Source organism: Triturus cristatus, chromosome 3_2 (genome assembly GCF_964204655.1).
Source record: "Triturus cristatus chromosome 3_2, aTriCri1.1, whole genome shotgun sequence".
Taxonomy (NCBI): domain Eukaryota; kingdom Metazoa; phylum Chordata; class Amphibia; order Caudata; family Salamandridae; genus Triturus; species Triturus cristatus.
This window is the reverse complement of record NC_140584.1, coordinates 510,465,163-510,492,786: the sequence shown is the minus strand read 5'-3', so window position 1 is coordinate 510,492,786 and position 27,624 is coordinate 510,465,163. Positions and strand designations below refer to the sequence as shown.

General features: G+C 45.3%; 1 protein-coding gene across 1 annotated transcript in view; it reads left to right on the top strand.

The window, feature by feature from the left end:
• The window catches only part of DKK3 (dickkopf Wnt signaling pathway inhibitor 3), a 281,398-nt gene that overhangs the window by 217,873 nt on the left and 35,901 nt on the right, over positions 1-27,624 (top strand). The window contains exon 7 of the mRNA XM_085648192.1: positions 17,792-17,948. Coding sequence (XP_085504318.1) covers positions 17,792-17,948 — 157 coding nt within the window. The remainder of the gene's footprint in view (positions 1-17,791; positions 17,949-27,624) is intronic.

The following is a 27,624-nucleotide window of genomic DNA, read 5'->3' as shown; positions in this document are numbered from 1 at the left end:
AAAGTCGATGCGTTGATGATCTTCTTTTTAGCACACCAACTCCCTTCCAAGGGCCTAGGAACTGGATTTTGCACCACTTGTAGGGCTCTCAGCAGAAAAGCCCAGATGCAGCAGGGGTTAGTCTTTGATGGCCCGAGACCTCCAACAGGAGGCAAGCTCAACTCAAGCCCTTGGAGAACCTTAGAAAGCATGATGCAGGGAGCAAAATCCAGTCCTCTCACTCCCAAGACAGAAGCAGCAGGCAGCAGGCAAACACAGCAAAACAAGCAGCAAGGTGGCAGTCCTTCCTGGTAGGACAACAACTCTTCTTCTTGGCAGAATGTCCTCAGTCCAGAAGTGTTCCGAGTATATGGTGTCAGAGGTCCAGTACATTTACCCAATTTAGCCTTTGAAGTTTAGAGACTTCAAAGAAAGGTCTTTGTAGTGCACAGGATCCTGCCCTTCCTGGCCCTAGCTCCAGTCACACTACAGGGGGGTATGCAGCTCTTTGTGTGGGGACAGGCACAGCCCTATTCAGGTGCAAATGTCAACTTCTCCCACCACTGTAGCTCAGGAAGACCCATCAGCCTAGTGATGGGCCATCAGGATATTTTATTTATTTATTTGTAGGTTTATATAGCGCTAGAATCGACTCCAACTGGAGTATCTCTGCGCTTTATGGAGCCGGTAAAACAGAGGAATAAAAGGAGGGCATACCTCAGCTCCCTTTGTGTGTGACTGTCTAGAGTGAATTCACAAAGCCCAGCTTTTACCCTAGCCCAGACATGTATTCTAGGGACATGCAGAGGCACAGAGAGGTTACAGAAAAAGCCAACTTTCTAAAAGTGGCATTTTCAGACCTGTAATTTAAAAACCAACTTCACTAAAAGAAATGTTTTTAAATTGTGAGTCCAGAGACACCAAACTCCAATTTTCTATCCAATCGCAGTTGGAAGATACACTTGTAAAGGGTTTACAAAGCAGCTTCAATGCTAACCAATGGGAGACATTGGCCTTGCTGTAGTGAATAATAAATGTAGAAGATTTTCACTACCAGGACATGTAAAACTCAAAAGCCCATAGGGCTACCTAGGGCCTACTTACTGAGTGCCTTACAAGTAATAAAAGAGAAGGTTAGGGTCTGGCAAGTTGGTGAACTTGCCAGGTGACATGGCAGTTTAAAACTGCACACACAGGCTCTGCAGTGGTAGGCCTGAGACAGGTTTGAAGGGCTACTTATGTGGGTGGCACAATCAGTGCTGAAGGCCCAATAGTAGCATTTGATTTACAGGGCCTGAGAACATGCAGTGCACTGTATTAGGGACTTATTAGTAAATCAAATAGGTCAATTATGGAGAAACCAAACATACCAATTTTTAGGGGTGAGAGCATATGCACTTTAGCACTGATTACCAGTGGTTAAGTGCCCAGAGTCCTAAAGTCAACAAAAAGAAGGTCGGGAAAATAGGCAGAGGAAGGTAAAAAGTCTGGGGATAACCCTGCAAAAAGGGTCAGGTTCAACATCCAATTACAAGATCTCTCTTGGGGAATGCTATCTTACCCCCTACTTACCATTGTCAAGGCCTGACTCATTCAAGGATTCTTCCCAGAAGCTCTCAAGACCGGCCCATTTCTTCCTACTCCTATAGAAGCTACACTAGACCTTGATGACCTTGCCAACTAACTGTCCATCACTCACCTATCATTCATTGGCAAGATCACTGAAAAAGCAGTCTATGTTCAACTCCAAAATCATATCAATGCTAACCTTCTCCTGCTAGGCTACTGGTCTGGCTTCAGATCACACCGTACCATGGAGACTGCCACCTTACACATCATAGACAATGACCTCCTGACCACAGATAAAGATTACTTTATCTCCTATATTTGCTGGACTTCCCAGCTGCCTTCAACACAACCACACCACCCTCATACACACCCTCAAGTAACAAATGGAATTCACCAGCAATGTCCCTCAATGGTTCTCCTCCTACCTTTCCAAACAACACCAATATGTTCACATGGGCACCACCAGGTCACAAAAGGCCCCTATCACGTGGATTCCACTAGGGTTTCAAACTGTGTCCTTTACATGTAGCTACTTGGTGCTCTACTCACAGATAACAGCATCAAGATTAATCAACATGCCGATAATACTGCATTCTACTCTACTCTGCTTCAGACATCTATTGCCTTAAACACTGCTTGCACATCATCCAGACCTAGATGTCCAGCGCCTACCTGAAGCCCAACCAAGACTGAATTTCTATTATTTGCCAAGAACAACAAAAAAGAAACAGTACAAACCTTGCTCAATGACATGAACATTGACGGCTTCAAACCCTGTGGCTGAATGCCAAATCTTTTGGATTCACCCTGGACACCTATCTCTTCATCAAGGAACACATTGCCAAACATCAAGGTCGTCTGGTACCAGGTATCTCATCTAAAGAAAGTCAAAGAGTTTCTTCCAGAGCGCGACCCAGAACTTCTGTTCAAGCCGTTGTACTCTTGCATCTGGTTAGTGGCAATGCCCTGCTCCATGGCCTCCCAGACTCCACACAAGCATCCTTCAGGCGTATCTTACATTCCGTAGTGTGTCTCATTCAGGGCCTGAAGAAATACGAACACATCCCTCTCATCCTGATTGAACTTCATTTGATACCCTTGCTAGCCAGCACCATCTTCAAAACCAGCTGCATCATTTACAAAGCCACCAAAACCGTATCTCTGGTGTTTCTCGGCACACCCACAGTTAGGAAGCCATCAGACTGTTGACTAAGAAGTGTAAAAAGGGAAAAAACAAGACAACACGTCTTTTCCAATTATGCATCCAGGATCTGGAACAACATCCTTGTGGCCATAAGTACCATCCCATTGCTGCTCCAATTACACTTCAGCCCCTTAATGTACATGGACACTTTCATAATTAACACAACCACCCGAAGCCAATTTCAATTACGGTACATACAGACAATCTGAGCAAATATTTACTTCTGAGCTGCCAAGATACCAGTTTCTTCACTGCCTCTACAGTCGATTAGCAGGTCTCCTCCTATATTATTTGACACCAGTGGAAAAGGCTGTAAATTTGCACAAGGACCCTCACAATCTTTCCAGGTACACTCCGGGCTCTCTGTACCCTCACTAGGCTCTGGATGGCTATCAGTTAAAACACAGCTCTGTACAAGCGAATGGTCCTGGTACTGACATACAATAATAGTGCATCCCCAAACCTAAAGAAACAATGACGTTGTAGACTGACATCCCCTATGGTGCTATGGCTGAAAACGGTTTACAGAGTAATGACCGACCCGGACAGAATGAAAAATGTGGAATACGTTTGACAATAGTGATTAACTATGTGAACGATTATTGACTGACATCCATAGGCATAATAGTATTCATGAAATATAAAATACAGCATTGCTTGTTGTTACCGCAATTTATAGTCTCATTATCTGCTCAGTAGTCGCAGGAAAAATGTGCAAGGAACTGACTGATTACAAAACAAAATGCCGATAAATGCAACCAGCAGTCTAGCAGGCCAGTATGGTCACAGGTTATTGACAAACACAATGGGTAATGACTATTTTTGATGTATGTGTTCTGTAATGCAATGGAGATATATTGGTGCATAATATGTTTGAATGCAAATACAGATAAACGTTAGGGCGCCGTATACACATAGGCAATACCCAGAGGCGCAGACAAACACAAGCAGTTAGAAAAGATACATGCAGTAAAACATTGTTTGTATGCAGGGACACAGAAATGATGAGGCAGGGGATGACCAAATTATGCGTCAAGGAAAGGCAAATTATGTAGCATAATACAGCACATTTTGTGTCAGTATTACTTAACTATTTGAACACTGGGCAAAGGTTTCACCTCATTAGTAACAGTTTAGCACCTAATTAATGCAATCAGCAACTGAAAAGTAAAAAGTAAGTAGCCTTTGTGAGCAGGGAGGCTACAATTAAAAAATAATTCTAGGGGGGCGTGGCCGGCAGCCAAAGGAAATGGCTGCCGCCTAAAGCAGCTCCGGATAACCCCAGAGGACCCCCCAGCAAATCCGATCATTAATCTGCCGGCGAGACCTGCAAACTGCTGGAGAAGAATTCGGAACCGGCCGGGGACAAGCTGACCCAACCGCACTCCAAAATCGAGGGAAGGATGGCCGTATATGCACCAAGGCGCGAGCGCGGCATACTCTAATACTGGGAGCTGGGCCCTCAAGTGGCAGACTGGCCGGTGAGCCTAATCGGCGGGCTCTCCCCGAGAGGAAACTAGGAGCGGCCAGCTAGTTCCCTAGCACAAGGTGCAGCATCAGCGCATCAGCGGGCGCCGCTCGCACAGGTACGGCCCTCACTGGGACCCAAAGTAGGTGCTCCACCGTCCATGCGTCCCAAGAAAGGGCGAGAAGGCAAAGGAGGAGCAGCAGGCGCGGAACTGGGGCGGCTGTGAGGAGGACACATCACGCAGCGCCCAGGGAGACTCAGTGGTCCTCAGCACGGTAGGCTGGTGGCATTTACGCCACTAATACATAGTTTGGTGTGGGGCTCCATTGTGGAGAAACAACATAGGAAACGAGAAGAGACAACCCAGCCCAGGGTAAACACTGGCAGTGGTGGCACACCAGGAAATGAGTTTTCGTCCTCAGACACAAGCTGTTCCCAGAGGCATACCCAGCTATTAATGATACACCCTGGCAAGTTGTGGTGTACGGCACAGTGTGGGCACTATTGGGCAGAGGCACAGTTAAGCAATCAACTCATTTAGATCGAACAGGAACTCACACTGCGGTGGGTCCTCCACAGTCCAGAAGTACCCGAACCTCCAAGGCTGTGGGCACCAAAGGAGCAGTGCGCAGTCTTCCACCACCATCCTCCTAGGTGTATAAGTAAGTGCACCATCAATTGAGTACAGGAAAGCTGAAAGGCCGCGTGTGGTGACGTACCGCACAGGCAGGCAGCGGCGAGTAGTGTTAACGACGCACTTTCCACTGTGCAGCACAAGGCCTGGAATGTCAGGAGAAGAGGTCAACGTACTTCCCACCAAACAAAATTGGACACGTACGTGTGGGCTAAAGAGCAGTCGGAGATGACGGACCACACAACCACAAAGCCTACAGATCGTGCAGCAGCAGCGGCGGCAAAGGAAGTAACCCTGCAAAACATTAGGGCCACATTGAATAAAGTGCACACGTCCCTAGAGTCACGTATATGCACAGTTTCCGCCGAAATCTCCCTGATTCGAGCATACCTCAAGAATATGAATACAAAGGTGAAAGAGGTAGAAACAAATACAGCGACCCTCCATGAAGAAACAGATATTATTAAACGTCAGGTGCAACAGCTGCAATCTGAAAGTAAAGGGATGGCTGCAAAACTGGATGACTACGAAGGCCACTCACGGCGCAATAATATTAGAGTTATTGGCGTACCAGAGAAGGCAGAGGGGCAGGCTACCGATATATTCGTGGAGGAATTCATTCAGAAACACCTGCAACCAAGAGGTCTATCACGCTACTTCTCGGTGGAGAGAGCACATCTCGTACCAGGTGGCAGGCCTAAACCGGGAACCCCCCCGGGAACCATATTGACCCGTATCTTTAACTTTCGAGACCGCGATGTAACTCTCCAAATGGCCCGAGCAGCCCCACCACTGCGCTTTGAACATAGCACTATAACTTTTTTTCCAGACTACACTACCGCAGTAACAAAGTATAGGCGCAGTTTCTTCGAGGTGAAGAAAGAACTCAGGAACCGCGAGCTTAAGTATTCCATGCTCTTTCCCGCTCAGCTAAGAGTGGAAGCAGAGGGGAAGGCGTGGTTCTGCACAACTCCGGAGGAGGCCCAGGAATGGCTAGAAGGATGGCGTTAAATCGCAAATCCTAGGAAACTCGTGGTAAAAAACAGAACAGACACCCATTGGCGATGACTTTGGCAGCAACGGAGGAGACAACGCAAGTGAAAACAACAGGAGTCCCGGATGGGTCAGAGTGACGAGCCTCAGCCACGACAAATTTTCCCATGAGGTGATAATATGACAGAACTGACTCAGTAAATGCACAGTTTGGAAGTAACTGCAACAGCCCAGCTGTGTACGACCCGGCGAGGTGCCGGAGTTGTCAGCAGAACAATGTGTGGACTCATGGACACTACTGATTTCTTCAGCCACACATCACGGCGGTAATAGGTACGACATCGCCAAATTACTACGATAAAGACAAGAGAGGGGACATGTGGGGACTTCTGGAAAAGCTCCCCCCACTGAGGTATCAGGGGATGGGTAACAGGTGCTCTGCACTGTTGGGGAGGCGGATAGTTCTGAATCCGTCATGCAGGGATGCAGGGAGGGGGGAAGGGTGGGTGGTGGGGACATATAGTTATAGTTTATGTTATTGTTCTTGTTTAACACTGTTTACGACACAACTGAATGAATCTCACTTATGGTTCCATATTCGAAATCCTGTCCTGCATACCCGCACGGCCAGATCAACTGACTCATTCGAAGATGCTGATTAGTCACGCCACACCTACACCACAGATGCACTCTCTGAAGGGCCAAAACCTACCCCTCCTTATGTGGAATGTGAATGGTCTAAGAGACAAACTAAAGATGGAGCTTATACTACAATATCTTAAACTGCAAGCGCCTGCAGTAGCCCTAATCCAAGAGACCCATTTGGTGGGAACAACATGTAAGGCCCTTGATAGGTGGGGCTTTCGCCTGGTGCCACATTCAGGGTTTACAACAGGCTCACGAGGGGTGGGGATCCTGGTTAGGAAACAGTTCCCACTCATTGTTCAACAAACATGGACAGACGATCAGGGACGATTCGCAAGCATATTCGCTCAATGGGAGGGACGTATAATCAATATAGTGACGGTGTACATCCCCCCACCACTCCACTCGATAGCGTTGCCGGCGCTAAATACATTCCTTCTCAAACTCCCCGAGGTGATCTCTTAGTAGGGGGCGACTTTAATGCTACGCTAGATGATGCCATGGATCGAATGCCCCCTAGACAGCAACATCGTACGCAGTCCCGGTTGGCTGACTTTCTTGAAGCACTGGGCTTAGTGGATGTGTGGCATTCCCAATTTCCCACGACATGGCAATATACATTTCACTCAGCGCCCATAATAATCTGTCTAGGATAGACTATGTATAGCGTGTGAAAATTTGGCGAGACAAGTCACCTGGCCTGGGGAATTTCAGACCACTTCTTATCCATTATACTCTTTCTGTCCCACCCCAACGCCGTATATTTCCGATTCACCCGGGATATTTAAAGAGCCCCAAAATACGGGAAGGCTTGAGTATAACCACTCAGCAGCACTTTAAAGAAAACAAACACTCGGTCTCCTCTCCCGTGGTATTATGGGAGGCTTATAAACCATTCATTAGAGGACAGGCATCTCCCTCATTGCAGGCCATAATAAGGAAAAGACAAAAACCACAGAAGCCTTGGAGCAGGAAGTATGCCAACTAGAAACCGAACATTCCCAGGATCCCTCAGAGCATAACATGAATCATCTCAATACAAAAAAGCAGGAGTATAAGGAACATATGTGGGAGGGAGCCAAAACTAAACTAATGGCTACACAACATAAAGTATACGAGTTGTTCGATAAAGCAGGCAAACTTTTGGCATGGTTGGATAGGCAGGAGCGGGCAGACCGTTGGGTGGCAGAACTTCATAGTAATAAAGTAGAGATCATCAAGGATCCACAACAGATGGTGGATGCATTTGCGCTACACTACAAGGCAGTTTACACTCCTGTGTCCACGGTGACGCCTAGGGACTCTACAGAATTTCTTAGAGATATCCACATTAAGAGGGTCACTTCAGACAAAACCCAATCACTAGAGGCAGAATTCACAGCGGATGAAATAGCAGGTATAGGCAGCATACAATCTGGGAAGGCATCGGGCCGAATGGTATCCTCATCGAGCTTTATAAAAAAGTAGCAACTAAACTATCTCCGTATTTATTGAAAATGTACGAGGCCAGCCTAGAGTTAGGAGAGCTTCCCAGAGACCAGCGGGTAGCGACAATAATGGCCATTCGCAAGCCAGTGAAACAAGCCCATGAATGTACATCTTATCTCCTTATCTCGTTGCTAAACGCAGAGGCCAGGAATTTGGCCAAGGCGCTGGCTACTAGGTTGACTCCCCACCTTACTAAATTGGTACATCCAGATCAGTCTGGATTTATGCTGGGCAGAAACACTGCACTTAACTTGCGGCACCTCCATAGTGTGCTGAGTCGCAGACATACGATTCGGGAAGACGCTGCAATGCTCTCCCTTAATGCGCGTATGGCATTCAATACGGTCGAATGGCCATACCTTTTTGCTGTCCTGGAACATTTGGGGTTTGGGCCCAAGTTTCAATCCTGGATTCAACTTCTGTATACAAAACCGCTGGTGCAAGTAGTGATTAATGGGAGAATATCCAATGCATTCCCCCTAGGGCGAGGAGGATAAGAAAAGATCCTGTAATACGTGGACTCCGGTGGACGGAGGAGTGGGAAGACCAAATATCCCTCTACACTAATGATGTCCTCCTTTATATGGCATCCCCGAGACGATTGTTAACCAGAATACTCGACATCTGTGAATCATATGGGAGATACTCCGGCTACACAATTAACTGGAATAAATTGGTTCTATTTACACTGAATGGCCTCTCCCCGATCATACCCAGGGGCTGTGAGATAAGAGTGGTGATGAACGGCTTCCGCTACCTCAGTATTTACATTACAGTAGACCCAGATGAATTCATGAATCAAAATCTCCAAGTGCCCCTAAAAAGACTACGACGAGACAAAAAACATTGTCACTCTTTACCGTTGACCCTGTTAGGGAAAGCTGCACTCTTCAAAATGATGGCACTGCCAAGATTTCTTTATGCTCTACAAAACATTCCATTTCCAGTCCCGACATCATATTTTAAAGCGATAGAAACGGATGTACGCAGCCTCCTGTGGGATGGTAATCCTGCTTGAATAGTCATGAATAAGTTGGTTAAAGGCTGGTATGAGGAGGGCATAGCACTCCCGAATATACAAACATACTACTGGGTGGCCCAACTTATTATAATTAATCAATGGCTGCACAACCCCAGACAGAACCCGCATCTCATATGGAGATAAGCAGGTCCTGGGGGATGGAGGGGTCATGAGGGCCCTCTATAATAAAGCTTGCAGGACTGACCTCACAGGACCTACTGCACATATGGTCCATGTCTGGTATACAGTCCTTAAGAAACTAGGCTAGGAAGGTACTATAATGCAACTCACTCCACTCTGGGAGACTGGAAAGCTGGGGAGACTGAGCAGATATAAAGGCTTCCGACAGTGGGATTTGATAGTAATATGAAATGTAGGTGACCTCTGGATCAAGGGGAAAGTCATCACATTCACACAACTGCAAGACAAATATGACATGGCATCCACGGAGCAGTTTCGATATCTTCAAATTAAACACACACTTGAGGCCACCATTAGACTGGGCATGACCCTCCCAGAAGCCTCCCCACTGGAGTATAGGCTGTTAACCGATCGCATTGATAAACGAGTCATATCATTAACCTACCGAAAAATAATCAATAACCAGCCAGATCCCATATACACTCTCCGTGAACAATGGCAGGTTGATATTGGAGAATTAGATGACACTGATTGGAAAGAGGCGCTCAAATCACCACGAGAAGTGGCAGTCCCCTCCAGATTGCAATTGGTACAGCTCAAGGTGCTTCATAGAACATATTTGTCCAGGGTAGTACTAGCCAAAATAGGCAGAGCAGATACCCAGCTCTGTCTGCGTAACTGTGGAGACGTGGGTACCTTCTATCATACAATATGGGAATGCCCGAGGATCCAAATGTACTGGGAATCTGTCATGGCCACAATAGCGCAAGAAGGCGGAGCTACGGTACCGTCAGAGCCCAAGTGATGTCTCCTAAACATATGGGAAGTCACGGATCTCAATCGCAAGGCCCAAGATTGGGCCACACTGGGCATGATGATAGCGAAGCGCAATATAGCTAAACATTGGGGGGCACAGGCAACACCAACCTATGCAGAATGGTGTACGGACATGGATTGGGCAACGGTGGAACGAGAAATACAGTATATGTAAATAGGGTGTGTCCTAAAAAATGGGAATGGATGTGGGGAGGGTGGAACAAATTTAGGTGAAATGTCTGCACGCCACCACCGTGAGATCCTTTGTCAGACGACAGTTGAAGTACAACGGTGATGAAAACCGGGAAAATGATTAGTGGCGATTACGAGGGAGTTGGACATGGACACTAGAAAATTCAGATATGGTGTGAAACTGGAACCTTTTACGTATTTGTAATATACTGTCTTTTGTGATGGCATCATAAGTCGTGTAACCAATAAAAAAGATTTAAAAAAATAAAATAGTAATTCTAAGAAAAGGGCGTGAGATGCTTCTCTGCCAAAGCTGCTAAGGGCACAAAGAACCAGTGGAAAAACACAGGCCCCCGCAGCCCCTGCGTGGCGGGGGGTGCCCCAAGCTCCAAGGGGCCCCCTCAGCACAGAACTCTGGCCAGAGAGCTCCCGATTTAGTCCAGAGGGGGCCCCTCCACGTACCTTGCAGGGAGCCATCTCAAGTTTCGTTACACCAGTGCCAAGAACGCACTTAAAATTGCATCCCACCTGACACCACTCTCTTTCAGAACGACTCTATAACTCTTTCATGTTCAACTAACACAATATATTCCGCTCCACTGTCTTTCCCCACAGCCTTATTCCCCCTGGTTCTCCTCTAGGACCAGTCCATGAGATCACAGCTATCTTCAACTTTACCAGTCATCATTTACCGCCTCTTATGGTTTTCTTGTGCGTGGGCAGTCTGAGTGACTCAACCGAAAAGGAAGACAACATTTAACAGCCACATTATAAATCCAATAGGAATTCAACATTCTAGTACTGGCACACCCTTGCTCGCATTACAAACATAGGGGCATATTTACAAGCCCCTTGTTTTGACGTTCCAGTTGCTCTCTATGCTAGCCTATATTTACAAGGCTGCACTAAGCCCCTTTGCGTAGCTTAACACAGCCTTGTAAATATGGCCCTCTGCAACTCAGTTTTCTGCCACAAAGGGGCATGCAATGGGTGTTACTGTTGGCGGTTCCAGCAACACCAATGGCTTTTTGACACTGCTGTAAATTTACAAGGATCTGTAAATCTGAGGCAGCGCCAAAGACTAACGCCTTTCAAAAGGTGGAATTAATGTCACACAGTGAGGAGAAATAGTTATATTTCTCCTCATTTATTTGCTCTTTCTGTGTGTGCTGCATTCTCCAGCACACATACGAGGAGCAAAACACCATTAATGATTTTTTTGTGTGCAGGAGGTGCAGGAAGGTGCACAAACACAATCATCCCTGCAACGCAGACACCCTTGCACCATGGTGCAAGGATGCCTGCATTGGAGCTAGGGAACTTTTATGGTGCAGGGGTGAGCACAGGGATGGGCCACATTCTTGTTAACATGGCACATCCCTTTGTTTTGAAAATGACTCAGCTCGGCACAGCAGAATTGCTTGCGGCACTGCACTGCACCATTTTCATGTAAATATGCCCCACACACTGTAATTATGCCAATTGTTACTTTACACTCTTGTAACTGTCTCTGTAAAATGTGTGTCACCAACAATGAAGTCTAAAGGACTGCAACTCAAATCATCCCTTACACGACCGGACCCCAGGTAACCCTTTATTTTTCATAATTCTCTCTTTCTCTCAAAGAGAGCATTGGGCAACTGCTCACAAGAACTCTCTACCACACCACTGTGCTAGAAGACATTCAAACTTCTCACTAGAATCTTGCCTGCTGCTCTGTCCCTGTAACTTGTATACAACCGCCTTTTCCAAAGAATTCCTTTTTGAACCGTAGAATACCATTGTTGCTGTTGTATCATATAGAACAATATATCCCAATCGAAACGGTTTTAAAGGGGTCATCCGGTGAATGATGCCACAATAGATTTCAAAAACCTAAATGACATCATCAAACAAACATTCTAGATTGCCTACTGTTGCTGCTTGTTAGAGATGCAGGACTGGATAAAGAAAGCCTTGTGTTTTTTCTCTGCACTGCATGGTCCCTTTAAGTGTGCTAGTGGCCTTCACTACAGATGTCCTCGTAACATATAATGTACATTCCGGAGCACATCATTCTTGGCATCACATCAGGATACCGCTTATATTCGCTAATGTTTGTAAAAGGTTACAATACTAGATTGCATTGTAGATTGTCAATTGGAATGACGCTCAGGTGCCTTGTTACATCGCACTGATGCTGTCCATTGAATTCATTATATGAGTGAAAGTTAATGGCTGGGTAAAGGCCAGGGACATCAAATGGAGGGAGATTAAATTGAGTTAGCATTGCTAATTCTATGTTGTTTCTTACCGCACATGGAGACTGATGTATTACCCTTGCTTGACCCAACCAGATTAATCCTGACCCTTTAAAATAAGTATACCTTTAGCTATTGCAAGTTTAGTGTTTTTGTACATGTCATCATTGATTGTTAACTAAAATGCTTCTTCGACATGTTCCCAATAGAGTGTACACAAAAATATACACTGGTTTACCACTGGGCTGAAACAACATATCACTGGATATCATTACTAGGTGAAGGGTGTGTGATGTCACATCTGCTCTTCCTACTATTGTTGCAAAAGGACGTCATTTTTGGAAGCCGTACCCTCCGTGAACTATTCTATTGTGTTTTAGAAACTCTGACAGCTCTTCACTCCACTCACCTTTTGTGTATGTTATATGCATTTCAATAGCGTCAGTCCTCAATTTGAGACAGTGGTTTCCGGTGCTTAGCACAGGAACTTAGTTATCAACACCGGCACTTTTCATGAGCACCAGTTAAGGACACATTAATTTACGGGGAGATTAAGTGATTTGCCCAGAATCACAAGATGTTGAGCCGACGCTGGATGTGAACCTGGTTCCCCAGCTCTGAAGTCGGCACCTCTGTCCATTACGCCACACCCTCTTCCCAGTTTCATGGTTAGTCGTTGGTTCTGTTTTAGGTGGCACTAACAGGAGAAATGAGCTGCTGCAAGTTGCCTCCTGAAAAGAGCCTAAGCAGTAGTTTATTTACAAATTAACCACTGAATAGCACATTAGCAACAGTTGCTTTTACACTAACAGCACTTATGGGATCCAGACTCCCTTTACCGTCAGTTAAATTTAGAGGTGGGCGTGCCACAGAAATTTCAGGCCAGGCTCAAGCCTGAGGCCTGGCTCTGCTGGAGTTCTTGTTGGAGGGAAACAACCTTTACCACGCATCACCATTGCCACACAGTCTTTACTACCCAATGCCTTTACCATACATGTCTGTACAACGAAAATGTAAGTATATATCAGGCAAGTGAAACCATATATATATATATATATATATATATATATATATATTTGTATTTCTGTGGAACATGTAATCAGTGATGTCACAGACCATGTCATGAATGATGTAATATGGTAGGTCATAAGCAGTGCATTGCAGGGGCATACGTTTCAGTTAGCTCAGGTAACTATAACTGCTGAATTTCACTGGTTTTGTACGAGTGAGATCTGAGCCTAACTATAACGTCCCTGTAACCTTTTTCAGTGAATTCGTAAGGTTTAAAAAAAAATCTATTTCCTAACTATAATGTCCCGGCAACCTTTGTTTTTTTCAGTGAATTTCTATGTTTTTTAACTACTATGCACGTTTGTAGAGTGGTGAAGAAAAGGGGCGGGCCTCTGATCAGCTCTCAGCAAACCGGCTGTGTGGGACTTACTGATGGTAACAGAAGGGGTTCTCGGACCCCAGGGACCCTCCGCATCCAAAGGGACTTCAGCACCCAACCAGTAGTGCGCCAGGAAGCGAGTTTGCAGAGTGTTGGGTGGAAGGGGGTGGGGCCGGCGACAAGCTCTCAGCAATCCCACTGTGTGGGACTTAGAGGAGGTAACAGGAGGAGTTCTTGGCCCCCAAGGACCCTCAGGATCCAAGGAGACTTCAACCCCAACCAGTAGTGTGCCAAGAGGAGCGTTTGCAGAATGGTGGAGAAAGGGGCAGGGCGTCTGAAAAGCTCTGATCAATCCTTCTGTGTGAGACTTACTGGAGGTATCAGGAGGGGTTCTTGGCCCCAAGGGACCCTCAGCATCGAAGGGGACTTCATGCCCCAACCAGTAGTGTGCCAAGAGGCATGTTTGCAGAGTGATGAACAAAGGGGGTGGGGCCTCTGATGACCTCCATCAAGATTCATGGTTCCACTGGGTCGGGCTGAGCACCGCGGAGGATCCACAGATTCCTGTGCGTCTAGAAAAACCATTATAATGTATTGGCCTTTATGGGTCCCTCTGGGACCCCTCTAACATACCTATTTGAGATGTCATCAGTGATTTCACTGGTCATGTCATGAGTGATGTAATATGTGAGGTCATAAGCAGTGCATTGCAGGGGGGCTAGTTATAGTTAGTTCAGCTAACTATAACTGCTGAATTTCTCTGGTTTTGTACGAGTGACACCTGAACCTAACTATAACATCTCTGTAACCTTAATTTTTTTTAGTGAATTTCTAAGGCTTTTTAAATGCTAATTCTTAACTATAACATCCCTGTAACCTTTGTTTTTTCTTTGAATTTCTATGATTTTGAAACTAGTAGTCACGTTTGCAGAGTGGTGGAGAAAGGGGGCTGGGCTTCTGACCAGCTCTCAGGACTCCCGCTTTGTAGGATTTAAAGGAGATACCAAGAGGGCTTGTTGGCCCGCAAGGTCCCTCAGGAGTAAGGTGGAATTCATCCCCCAACCAGTAGTGCATCACAAGCTGCGTTTGCAGAGTGGTGTAGAAAGGGGGTGTGGCCTCAGAAGACCACTTAGCAATCCCTCTTTGTGTAACTTATTGGAGATAACAGGAGGAGTAGTAAGCCCCCAAGAACATCCATGGTGGCCAACTATCCCTCCTATTACCTTTAGCAAGTCCCACTCAGCGGGTTTGCTGAGACCTGATAGGAGGCCATGCTCCCTTTTTCCACCACTCTGCAAATGCGTTCTACAAATGCACAATACTAGCAGGGGGATGAACTCCCCTTGGATACTGTGGGACCTCGGGGGACAACTACCCCTCCTATTACCTGCAGCAAGTCCCACACAGTGGGTTTGCTAAGAGGATTTCGGTGGCCATGCCCCTTGCTCCACCACTCTGCAAGCGTGCCTCCTGGTGCACTACTAGTTGGGGGAGGAAGTCTCCTTGGCTCGTGAGGGCCCTTGGGGGCCAACTAGCCATTCTGTTACCTCCAGCAAGACCCACACATGTAGATTGTTGAGAGGTCGTCAGAGACCACGCCCCCTTTCTCAACCACTCTGCAAACGCACCTTCTGGCTCACTACACGTTGGGGTAAGAAGTCCACTTTAGTCCTCAGGCCCTCCGGAGGCATGGGGATCTCATCCTCCCACCAGCAGTGCGCTGAGAGGCATGTTTGGAGAGTGGTGGGGAAAGGGTGCATGTCCTCCAACCACCTCTCAGCAACCTGCTGTGTGGGGCTTACTGGAGGTAACAGGAGGTTTTGTTGGCCAATAAGGACCCTCAGCAGTGAAGGGGACTTAATCACCCAACCAGGAGCGTGCCAGGAGTCAGATTTGCAGAGTAGTGGAGAAAGGGGGTGGTGCATCCAGTGAGTTGCTGGCTTTTTTTTCCTCTTCACTTTTTCAGGAAGGGGGAGCATTGCACTCCTTCCATTGACCATTTTTTTTTATATTTCAAAAGAAGGGGGGGGCAGAGTGGCCCCCTCCCGGGCCATTTTCAGCCCGAGACCCCATCCCCCGGGACCTGCCCCCTTGTTTTTTTTTTTTTATAATTTTTTTAATTTTTTATTAAAAGGGAGAGGGGCCACCCGGCTGTCTAACCCTGGGGTTATTTTAAAGCAAGCGCGAAAGCCTGTATTTGCTTTTTTTTCATTTTGATGCGAATCCACCTGCGGGTCCACGGCAAAATAAAAAATGCTTTTTACCCCCGGCGGGGTACCTTAGGGACCCCCCCACCACATCTGGGGGTTAGGGCTTTCCTACTCTGCCCCCTTTTTCCTTCTTTTTCTTCTAGGACTTTGCTTCAGGCTGAGTCCCAAGATGGCTGCCAACACTTCCTTGTTGAAGTGCCAACAGCCAATCAAATTTTAGTAGAATTCGTGTGTCCACTGCAAGGACTCGCGTCCCCAGATATCTTTTTTTTTAAGATTGATATAAAAAACTACTGAACAGATTTACACCAAATCACAAAAAGCATGCTTTCTGTACCAACATCTAATTTTCTGCCAAATCTGGTGTAATTCCGTTCAGCAGTTCGCACTGTAGTTGTGTTCAAAAAATGAAAAATCCTCTTAGATTTAACATGAGTGAAAAGCGATATGGGACCCCCCTTTTTTCTCAGCCCCTGCTTTATGGATCACCCCAAAGCTTTTAACACAGCAGCAGAACCAAATAGGGGAAGTTTTGTGAAAGTTTCGGGGAGATTCATCAAGCAGCGCCAAAGTTATTGCTAAAACAAAAAAATGATTTTCCTATGGAAACTATGGTCCTAACTATAACTACCTACTGGTGACCACCAGTATGTTATATATATATATAGATATATATATATATACACACACATATACACACATGTATTTGTGTGTGTATATATTTATATATGTGTAAATATAAAAAAGGGGTTTCATTTAACTGATATATACTTACATTTTCGTTGTAAAGGCATGCATGGTAGGCATATGCTTGGTAAAGGCATGTGTGGCAAAGGCATGCATGCTTCTATCATACATCCCATGTTGGAACCTCGAGCCCATAATGAGCCAAGCTTTTATGTGGCTTCTGCCAGCCACCCTCCCTATACCCAGGATATGGCCTTATGGCTGCCAACTATGGAACTGGGGAAGCAGGTGCGAGTCCCTGCGTCAGGTCAACATCCTGGGAGTCTGAGTAAATCACTTAATTTCCCAGTGCATTTGCCCTTCTGTAATGTAACTAGTGTTTATGTAAAGTGCTCCAATACCTTCACATTGAGTTTGCACTATATTTTAAAAAACTGCACAAAAAATGCACAAAGAGGTAAAAACAAAGCCCTAACATAGGGAAAGACAAATAGCCACCCATTTACTGGCTGATTTGTACAGAGTTAAATCAGAAAACCTGGATAAATCGCAGCTTCCCCATTTACATTTTTGTATTCTTAGGCAAATATTTTATTCCACCAAAACTCTTTTTTCTTCATTATCACCTAGGAAATCATTTACAAATATGTCCAGGCTAGCAGTTGTACAAAACAATCACTTTTAATGAGTACTTCTCAGAGCAGTGCTATAATGTGCCGTATTAATGTCAAAGCTTCCACATGTTAAAGAAATTACATTTTTAAATGTGTTATAGATTTTGCCATGTTTTACTTGATGTTTGTTGTATGATTTACCTGGCAAATATTTTCAGGGCTCAGCCCGTGCATGGGCTGTAAGAACTGAGCCAGACCCTTGGCTAGGCGCGACTTGTAAATTTGTTGGTTCGCCCACCTGCAGTTAACTTAGATTCAAATGACTGAAGGTGGAAAAAGGAGGAAGAAAAGGGAGAGGGTAAGACCGCAGAGCCTGAGCTCTGCACCCTGACGTGGCGATGTGCATGTGGCAGTGTGACATCTGTTGGAGGGTTAGACCGCGAGTATATAAATAGATAAAAATGTATTTTCATGACATGCCTTGTATTCTTTTGCTGCAGATAGTATATTTCCTATGTGCACCCCCTGGCCCATAGAGGGAGAAAAGTGCCATGATCCCTCAAGCAAACTCCTGGATGTGATCACGTGGGAAATGGAATCGGAGAGTGTGCTGGATCGATGCCCCTGTGCTGCTGGACTGACCTGTCAGCTTCAAAGGTAAGCAACTATATTTAATATTAATGTAGTGTTTAATTTGTGAGCGGTATTTTATCCAGAATGTTAAACTTCCACCAAACCTGTTGCATCTTGTAGTACAGTATATAAGCATGATGTCTCAGTACTGTGTTCAGTACAGCCATCTCTAAATGGACTTCACATGTCTTTGCTCTTTTGAGTGAATCATCTGAAAGCAGACAGTAATCGCTAAACTTACCTCACTGGGCCTTATTAGAAGGCCAGAAGATTTTTGGAACTTAATTACGCCACCCTGGGTCACCAGTAACTCAAATGGGGCAGAGATAATGAGCATTAAAGTGGAACTTTAAGGTTTCCATTAGAAATTAGGAATTACTATGGTAATTGGTAATTTTGATACAATTCCAAAGGTATTTATTAATTTTTACCAGGCTTTCACACAGAGTTCTGCTGCTTTCAGCAGTGGACACTTATAAAAGAAAAAGGGCCCTTGTGAGAATAGCTGAACTGATTTTACAGCACTCACCTATCATTGCAAAGCATGGACCAGGAGATCTCTAGACATTGAAGTCTCTCGGCAAATTCGATCTGAACCCCCAGAAAACAAATGTCTTCATGTTCTCCCCTCTGCACTGCACCACCCATCTTCAAGCCTGGCTTGATCAAATAACTCTACTCAAATAACTCTAACTCCTTCCTTTGTCAAAAACGTGAAATCCCTGAGCTTGACCGTAGACAAAAAATGTAACCTACATACCCTCATTAACACATGAGATCAAGGGGACAGCATCATCTTTAGCAAATCATGTCCTTATCCCTTTAGAACACTTTAAAACACTTGTATTCTGAATATGCGACTATATCAACTTCTTACTGTGTTAAATAACCCAAAAAACTCATGGCACAAATAAACTCAGCCCTTAATGCTACAGCTAGACTAATATCTGTCACTAGGAAATCAGACCACATTAATCTGATCCTTGTCACCTTAAAATGGCTCCCCATTGAGGTCAGGCACTTATTTAAGCTGATCTGTAGTTTTCACAAGGCCATACATGTGAGAACCAAGGAACTACCTAGCCTACAGACTGGTCGTCTTAGGTGTGTCAAACTCACTCCTTAGTGCAACATTTCCCCTTCTAGAAACAAATTCCTTAAAAAAATGACTTTAAGGCAACCTTTACCGTGAAACGCTCATAGGATATGGAACTCCATCAATCCGGTTATTAACAGACCCCACCTAAAACAACTTCAAGATTGATCTCAAGGATCTTCTGTTCCTCTAACAGTTCCAAATATGACAGAAAATGCTTCAATTATGGACCAAAGGAAAAGAGGTCATGAAAACTTGTCACTGAAAGCAAGTTCAACTTCAAGCCTGTGTCCTATCTTTTTGAAACTGAGGCTGTGCCTCTCTGCATAACTACCGTTATCACTCCCTATGTTGTTCTTAAGTAAGGCAAGATGCTTTAGATAATCCTCATACAGGCTGATTAAAGCACTGGCTGCAAGTCAATCCCAGAGTGGAGTTTGAGATCATACCTAAATTATTCTCATCAAACACAAGGAGTTGATGGAATGAGCGCTGAAACTTTTCAGACACTCACACCCAGTTACAGATCTGGGTTGAATCCATCATCGTTCTTTATCTCACTGTGTCACCCTAATTCAGACCCAACTATATGCAAATCAGTTTTGACCCTGTGCCTCATGGGAACAGTCCAGCCCGAACTGCCAAGCCATGTCTTCCCTGGACCGGAAACAAGCATCCTGGGACCGGTTTCGTGGCTCAAAGTGAGCAAGGGACCCACGTCTGGGCATACCCTACCAACTTAGGGCGAACAAAGCAAACACAAGGAGATAATGGAAGTTCCCACTGAAGTTTTTTTTTCATTGTAAAAGCCTCAGATCAGGATAAACATGGATATCGTGTACAGTAAGCATGTGCCTTCTCAGGAGAATTCCCTGCACCTTCTCCCAGTCCCCCAGAGGTAGAAAAAAATACTACGTTCCACTTAGTTATTGTGCTGGGAAAAGCACTCCTGGCCGTTCCTGCAACCTTCTGGCAAGGCTTCTGTGCTCCATGTCCAACTCCTATCTGGAAACCTGCAGAGATCAGTCCACAGTCATCAGTTGGGCCTTCACTGAATCACAAATCCTTCTGCCTTTGTGTATCTGTAGCTGAAACAGGAGGCCAACCATTTGACACTTCAATAACATTTCAAGTCCCAGGGTGCCAGCAGGAGACAGGGATCCTTGTGCCTTCTTTCATCCAGCTTTCAGGTGTTGCCTTCCTAGGCCCAGAAATGTTGTATGGGAAAGGTAGTGAGACACCACTCTTATCCTGTGTACTAGTCAGCAAATAGAGAAGTTCCTACACCCAATACCGGCAACTTTCTCACAAAATCACAAACCCTTTTCACAGCATTTCCTTTTGTGGTGCACTGAAAACAACCCCCGAGTCCTTCATTCAAAGTGGCCCTAGCCTTCCTTTTGCAGCAGGAGCCTCATTTCACCTTCTCGCCACTCCCCTATGGAACGAGCTACTGGCAGACACAGACGCACCCCCTCCCTGAACAGCTTCAGGAAGACCCTCAAGACCTGGCTCTTCGGTTAAACAGATCTGCGAAACCCCCCCCCCCCCCCGGCCCCCACCCCCCAAGCCTTGAGACCCTCACAGGTGAGTAGCACTCTTACAATTCCCTGACTGATTGATTGATTGATGGAGATGAGGCTTCTTCCCCACTATCAGTGCTAGAATTTGTTTTCTCTTCTGCTGGGAGCAAACAGAAGTCAAGGGAGTCTCTGGGTATGAATGGTTTCAGTTCCTGACAGGCCTCCATGAGAGTTTCACTTTAAATGAAGAGCTTTGAATGCTGCCCTTTACACTGCCAACTGTTCCTGTCCCTCTCCCCGGTGGGTAATCCCTGCCACATGGCCACTGTTCGCACCAGTCAGGGGACAAGCCTTCTTTTAAGAGACCTACATGTAATAAGTAGTTATTGTGAGGCAATATGATCCGGCAAAAGACAAATGCGGAAAGAAGAAAGCAAGGTTGGATACAGTTATTTGCTTTTCGAACGACAAATTCTGTACAGTACAGATACGAAAGGCTGCACAACAACTATGCTCACCATAGATAATAATTAGGGAGAAAGGTACAAAGAGACTTTAGATTTTAGAGGGGACAGGCTTGAAGACTGATTGTTGAGGGAAGATGCTAGATCTCTATTATTCGACTGCAACGCAGGCAGTTTTTTAAGGTATGTAGGGATAAGTACATGGCTTGGCATAATTTAGTTAGGGGAAATACAAATCAGCCAATAACCACGAGTCTGATAATATAATATGCATAAGCTTTAGGTAGGTTTTTAAACTAATTCATTACAGATTATTGGGTTGTGTGATGTAAAATGCTTTAGTTTGTTCCAGTGTTCATTGTAGTTTATATTATGAATGCTGAGATGCCAGTAATTGGTAATTTCCATCATTTTGATACACAAGGTTTAAGACAACCCAGCCCTGTGGATTTACAAGGTACACTTCAGGGGCGAATTAGCTACCATATAAAAGATTTTTTTCTTCATGGCAAAGGCACCCTTCCTTGACATGTGTCAATGAGGTGCATTTAAAGTACAGTCCAGAGAGACCACAATAGTGCTCCCTGAAGCCTTTACATGTAACTGGTGCAAATACACACTGCAGTCCAATTTCTGCACCATCTCCTATTGCCTTACTGAGAAGTTAAATAAGTCAATTAGATGAAACTGAAGCACAATGCATGTATTACACAAAGGGAACATGCTCTGTAACACTGTCCTGAAGCGACCAAAAGCAAACCGGAACAAGCATCGGCAGAGCGAATAGGTTTCACCTTTAACAAGTGATTGCCAAAGTATTGGCGTGGTTCCTAATTGCTACTGAGCTACTCTCTTCCTTTCCTGTGCTCCAGCTCAATTTATTTTGATATTTTCACTGTACTATTCAGAAACGGCTGTCACCCATGTTGGAACAGCAAAGTAGAAAAGGCAAAATTCCTGCTGGTGCGGCATGCCACATGCACATACATGCATGTGAGCACAGAATGGCGATTTTTGAATGGTATAATTCCAATACTACTCTGTGCTTGCATGAGTCAACATGCATGAAGAAGAATGCACCAGGATGCACCAGTGGTTACTTAACTACCAACATAAAGTGTAATACAGCACTAAGAAAGAAGAGAGCAGTCTGGTAGCACTTAACACACGTCGGCCCTTGAAAAAAGAATGTTAAAATCTTAAATGATGAGAGAGGGGATGGGCCAGGGAACACTGGAGAGCAAAGGATGACTATGGGGAAGGGGAAGTTCAAACTATTAGAGAGAACGTGTGACTGGGCCCTGTGGTCTACAAAAAAATAAAAGAACTATTCATGATGATGAATATATGGGCTAATTTTTTTTTAAGTGTTCACGTCTGCAAAATGCTGTGGGCCCATACCACAGAAGCGCATGTTACTTACCTTTGGCAATGTTCTTTTAGTGTATAATCTATCCAACCACAGATGTTTCACCTTTAGAATATCCCCAAGTGCCAAGATTTAAAAGCACTGCTCCCAGCATCCTGGGAGGTGATGTTGTACAGCTCAGCACTGACTTCTTTTCACCTCATGTGTGGCTACATCTTTCACTTCTAAGTGCCACCCTTGCGTGCCGACATCAGTTTCTTTCTCGACTGTCTGTGCCCTCACACGCAAAGATCAACAACAATCAACCATACTGATGTGCATATTCCTAGTTTCAGCCCTTCTGAGATAAAAAAAGGAGAATGTTTTACAGAACTGGCTGATGGGAGAGCTGTGAGTAATCTGCCTTTAGATAGAGTATCCACCAGAAGGAGCATTACCGAAGTTAAGTAACTTGTTCTCCTTATGAATACTTCTAACTACAGATTCCACACCTTTAGAATAGATATCAAAATAGTACTTCCTACGGTGGTGGGACTGTGGCATGGCACAGATCAAAAAGTCTGACAGGACCGAATGGACAAAAAGCCCTTCACTTCAGACCTTTTCTGCACTGTCTTACCTTTCTTTGCACAGAGAAACCCACAAAGAGCTAACTGTATATGCAGTGGTCTCCGGCACAATCAATGTAGAAGCTTAACGCTCTTTTAGGGTCCAGTCGATGAAGTTTCTCCTCCTCTTTTGAGGTGTGAGATGAGGCAAAGAATGTTGAAAGAGTGATGAATTGCCAAACTTCAAAAGCAGTAACAACCTTAGGCAAAAAGACTGCAATGATCTGCATTATCACCTTGTCAGGGAAAAAGGTGGTATAAGGGGAGGCTGCACCGATGAAACACTCTTCAGAATCAGAAGACAAAGCAAACAACTGTGCATGGACTCAATTGGCATGCACATTAGAAAAGTGAGGACCAAGTTAAGGTTCCACTGTGTCATCACAAAGGATTTTGGAGAAAATAAATGAGTGAAACCTTTCAAAGAAGGTCAACCCAACGGCTGAAATGAACAGGGGCGGCTGATTGGGTAAATGTAAAAGGGCCTAAATGGGAGACAAATACCCATTAACAGTGCCCAATGCAAGTACCTATTTGGCCTTAGATAATACAAACCATACGACATCAGAAAGTTAGGCCTGCAATGAAGCAGGATTGCAGTTGCCACACCAGGCTAAAAACCTGTCTCAGCACCTGGTTTGGACATATTTTGGAGAAGGATGCCTGGCTTCCACATTCCATCAACTGTCACCGCACAATCACCACAGATGGAGGTTCACATTGTGCACAACCCTGCCATGCTCCTGCGACAGGAGGACTTCCCAAAGCAGTGTCCTGATTGGAGGACAGATGCTTATGCCCATAAGTTATGAGTACCACACTCTGTGTCCTATCCACAGCCACCAGGATCACTTGGGCCCGGTTGTTCCTGATCATCTTCAGAACTTGTGGCAGGAGAGGCATCAATGGAAAGGTGTACTCATTAAATCAAGGCTGCGTACTGGCGGAAAACCTATTCAACTTGTTCTTGCCAGATTTGACCATAGCCCTTAATGAGATAAATGCTCATGCCCCAAAGCTAGGGGATCTCCACGTCTCCAATCTTCTATATGAGGATAATGTGATTCTCCTAAGCCAAACAATAGTCTTCTTAACAAATTAGCCAACTATACAGAGAATAACGGCATGACCATAAATCAAAAGTAAACCAAGATTATGGTAGCAAGTAGTAAGACTCATAGACAAAACCAATGGTATCTACAAGATCATCGGATGAAATTGGCTAATACCTACAGATATCTTGGGGTCCTGGTCGACGATAAATGTAGCTTCAACCAACAAAAGCAGGAGCTACAAAGGAAGGGCAGCGCATTAACCTTTGCATTTCAATCATTAAGGATCCTTGAATTGCCCAACCCTCAGGCTACTCCTGGAAGTAATAGCTGCAAAATTGGTCCTAAGTCTATCATATGGAAGCAAGGCCTTACGTAGCAAAGATCTAATTACTCTGAACGTGATTTTCGCAAAAACGTATAGACACCTCTTTTGTCTTCCTGCTAATGCATCCTACGTCCAGATTAGACTTGAGTGTGGCTCTGTAAACCAACAACTCACCAGAAAAGAGGCATATATTAAAACCTCAAAGGACAGCTATGCATGGGTTCAAATGGAGAAAGCATAAGAAATGTTAAGACCAAATTATGATCCCACTGGGGAATAATTAAATGGGTAGGTAGAAATTAAGGCTGTAAGCCCTTAAGAAAACCTGTCAAAAGGGTGACTTAAAAAGAGAGGCCTGACCTGCAACTGCAAAAAAGCCGAAATGGCAGACAGGGAACATTTAACAGTGTCCATGGGAAGGCCCTGACAGTGTAAAAACAACACAAACAACAGCACCTCAAACTGAGAGGCAGAAAGTAGATCAACCTGTCGAGAGAAGCAACCAAACACAAACTTATGCCAACAGCAGGCGTATAGGTCTTTGCTGAGGGATACCTGGCTACCAGAATAACATGTAAATTTCAGAAGGAAGATTAAAGACACTCAACTGTTGCCCCTCAGTCCCCAAGCATGAAGGTGGCAAGTGCGCAGATTCGAATGCAAGGCCTTGCCTTGTTGCTGTGAACAGAGATCCTCCACAAGGGACAGCCTGATCGGAGGACAAATGCTCATGCCCAGGAATTCAGGATACCACAATCTCCATGCCCAGTCAGGAGGCATGAGGATGACTTGGGCCTGGTCGGTTCTGATCTTCTTGAGAACACGGGGCAGGAGTGGTATTAGCGGAAAGGCGTACAGGAGTCCCGAGTTCCATTCTAAATGGAATGAGTCTCCGAGTGAGAGCAACTTGGGAAACTGCTGACATTGTGTATTTTCAGAGGTGGTGAATAGATCAAGCCAAGGTTCTCCCCATTCGGGCCAGACCTTGCGCCACATCTGGACACAGACACCATTCATGATCCACAAAGACAACAGCGGCTGAGTTTTTCTGCCCTGGCCTTTAGTGATCTCACCAGATGTTCCCTGACCAGAAAGCATAGCTGGCAAGGTTTCAGATTGTTTCTGTGTAACATTTTAATAATTTCAGTGTAATTATGAGTTACATTCAAAAACTACGACTGACACATTCTCGTGAACAAAATCAAACATTGAAGATGAGGGAAAGATATAACTATCAGGAGCCTGCCCTTAATTTGAGATGGAACTATCTGAAATTGTATCCTTTTGAGCAATGAGAATCTCTAAAAAAGATTTTGAAACTGGTACAAAGCACCTGAAATGCAATGTCAATAACCTATTACCCCTTTCTACTATAAAACAAGTGTGTCACTATATTCAACTGCTTACTCTCAAAAAGGAGAACAAAACAATGAAAGCCAAGTACCAAAACAGTTACAGAATATTTTGCCCTTTAAGCAATAATGCCTTTGACCCTACTCCCATGCCTGGGCATCACCGCCACTGCACTTCAGTGCTCTGTTGGACCTCACCTGTGCCATTCAAAGTCCTCCTTATTGCAGTGCCAATCTGGGCCAGAATCGCCATTGGCTAGGTTCTTAGGTAGGAGCCAGCAAATGTAAAATAAAAAGATGTTCTTACATAATTTTATTTTGCATTATCTGGCTATTTGCCTGCGGTTTTAGGATGGGTGGGGCCTATGCATTGGAGGGGGAAGGGGGGAGTGCTAGTGCACTCCACTCTCAAAGTGCGCATATGTGTTTTGGACGGCCATTTCAGGCTGCCCAAAACACACATGTGCACTTAGATTTTCTCCAACCCAGGTGCATTGAGCAGCTGGGCTGGAGAAACCCCAGAGACTCCCATGTCTGAGCAGGGCATCTTTCCTGCCTGCTCAGACCAATCCCCGCGCTGCTCTGCAGCATGGGGATTGGATGGGAGTCTCTGTTCCAGGGGCTGATGGGACCCAGGAAGAGGAGAGGCGGCGAACGCGATGCAATGCTGGAGGCGGCCGGTGGCAAAAGCTAAGTTTATTATTTTTAAATGTATCTCTAATACCTTTCCCCCCCGCGTGACCTTTCCCACGCTACCCCGCCTGTCTCACCACCCTTTGTTTATGGCACCCGCCACTGTAGGAGAGGGCCAGTGTTTCACCTGTAGGGCTGGTGTCCGCAAACTTTAGTGCTGACAGAGGCCTAGCGGACTTGCCTGATTGCTGCACTTATGTTGTACTAGGCTGCTCTCTGAGGTGTCTGCCAGTCTCGTATCCTCACTCAGCTCTGAGCTTGTCTGATGTAATGTGGGCTGCTGGCTGACACTTTTAATGTGTGTGTCCGTAGGAGGACACAGGAGCCCACCCGTATACATGCCCAGAGGCATTGGGCTCAAAGTTGTTGACACAATAATATGGGTCGCGAGTGGCAGCGATCTTATCAGGATGGATGAGATAAAAGATGATCAAACAATCATGGGCCGAGGAGTGGTGAGTGAGCCAAGTAAGATAATGATCTCTATCAATAGCACTGACCCAGTCAGGAAAACATGCTACACTGCCCGGGACAGTCAACACCTCGACACAGTACACTGTGAGGGGTTACACATCCAGGTGCACGAGCAGCACACGAACAAACATCCAAGCTGCTTCTTAAATGGGCCAGTAAACTGCAGTAGCACATATTAGCCCAGAAAAACAACAGAAGAAGCTAGATACATGTGAGACGGCGGGTTCAGTGTTGCTGTTTGTTGTTTATTTAGGGGATGCCAGGACATCAGACCCACGTGACCCAGAGAGACGAGCCGCGATCTTAGATCACAATTGTTTTTCTTCTTTTAAAGGACCTTAATCTGCACCACGCTTGCGGCAACTAAATGAAGTACCAACTTCTCTGAGTTGATTTAGAAATAAATGCAGCAGCATGAACGCCGTTGTGGCAGCATATGTGCAGCTGTTTCCATCCTCCCGATCGCAATTAGGATGATCCAGGAAGAATTACCCTTCCGTAAGGCACTAAAAACTTTTCTCTTTTGTTAACCCCCCCAGGACTATCACTCTGCTTTCACTCAGAAGCGCCGGGACACCCCGTTGGGGTAGCTGCGCGCTATATAAAATACACAAAATAAATAAATCATGCCGTCTCCTGACACAGTCACTGGCTGCTTAGTTCACCAAGGTTCAGCTCAGCATGCACAGGTGGTTAAGGCATTAAAAATGTGTGATAATGCATTAAACTGTGTTATTCTAA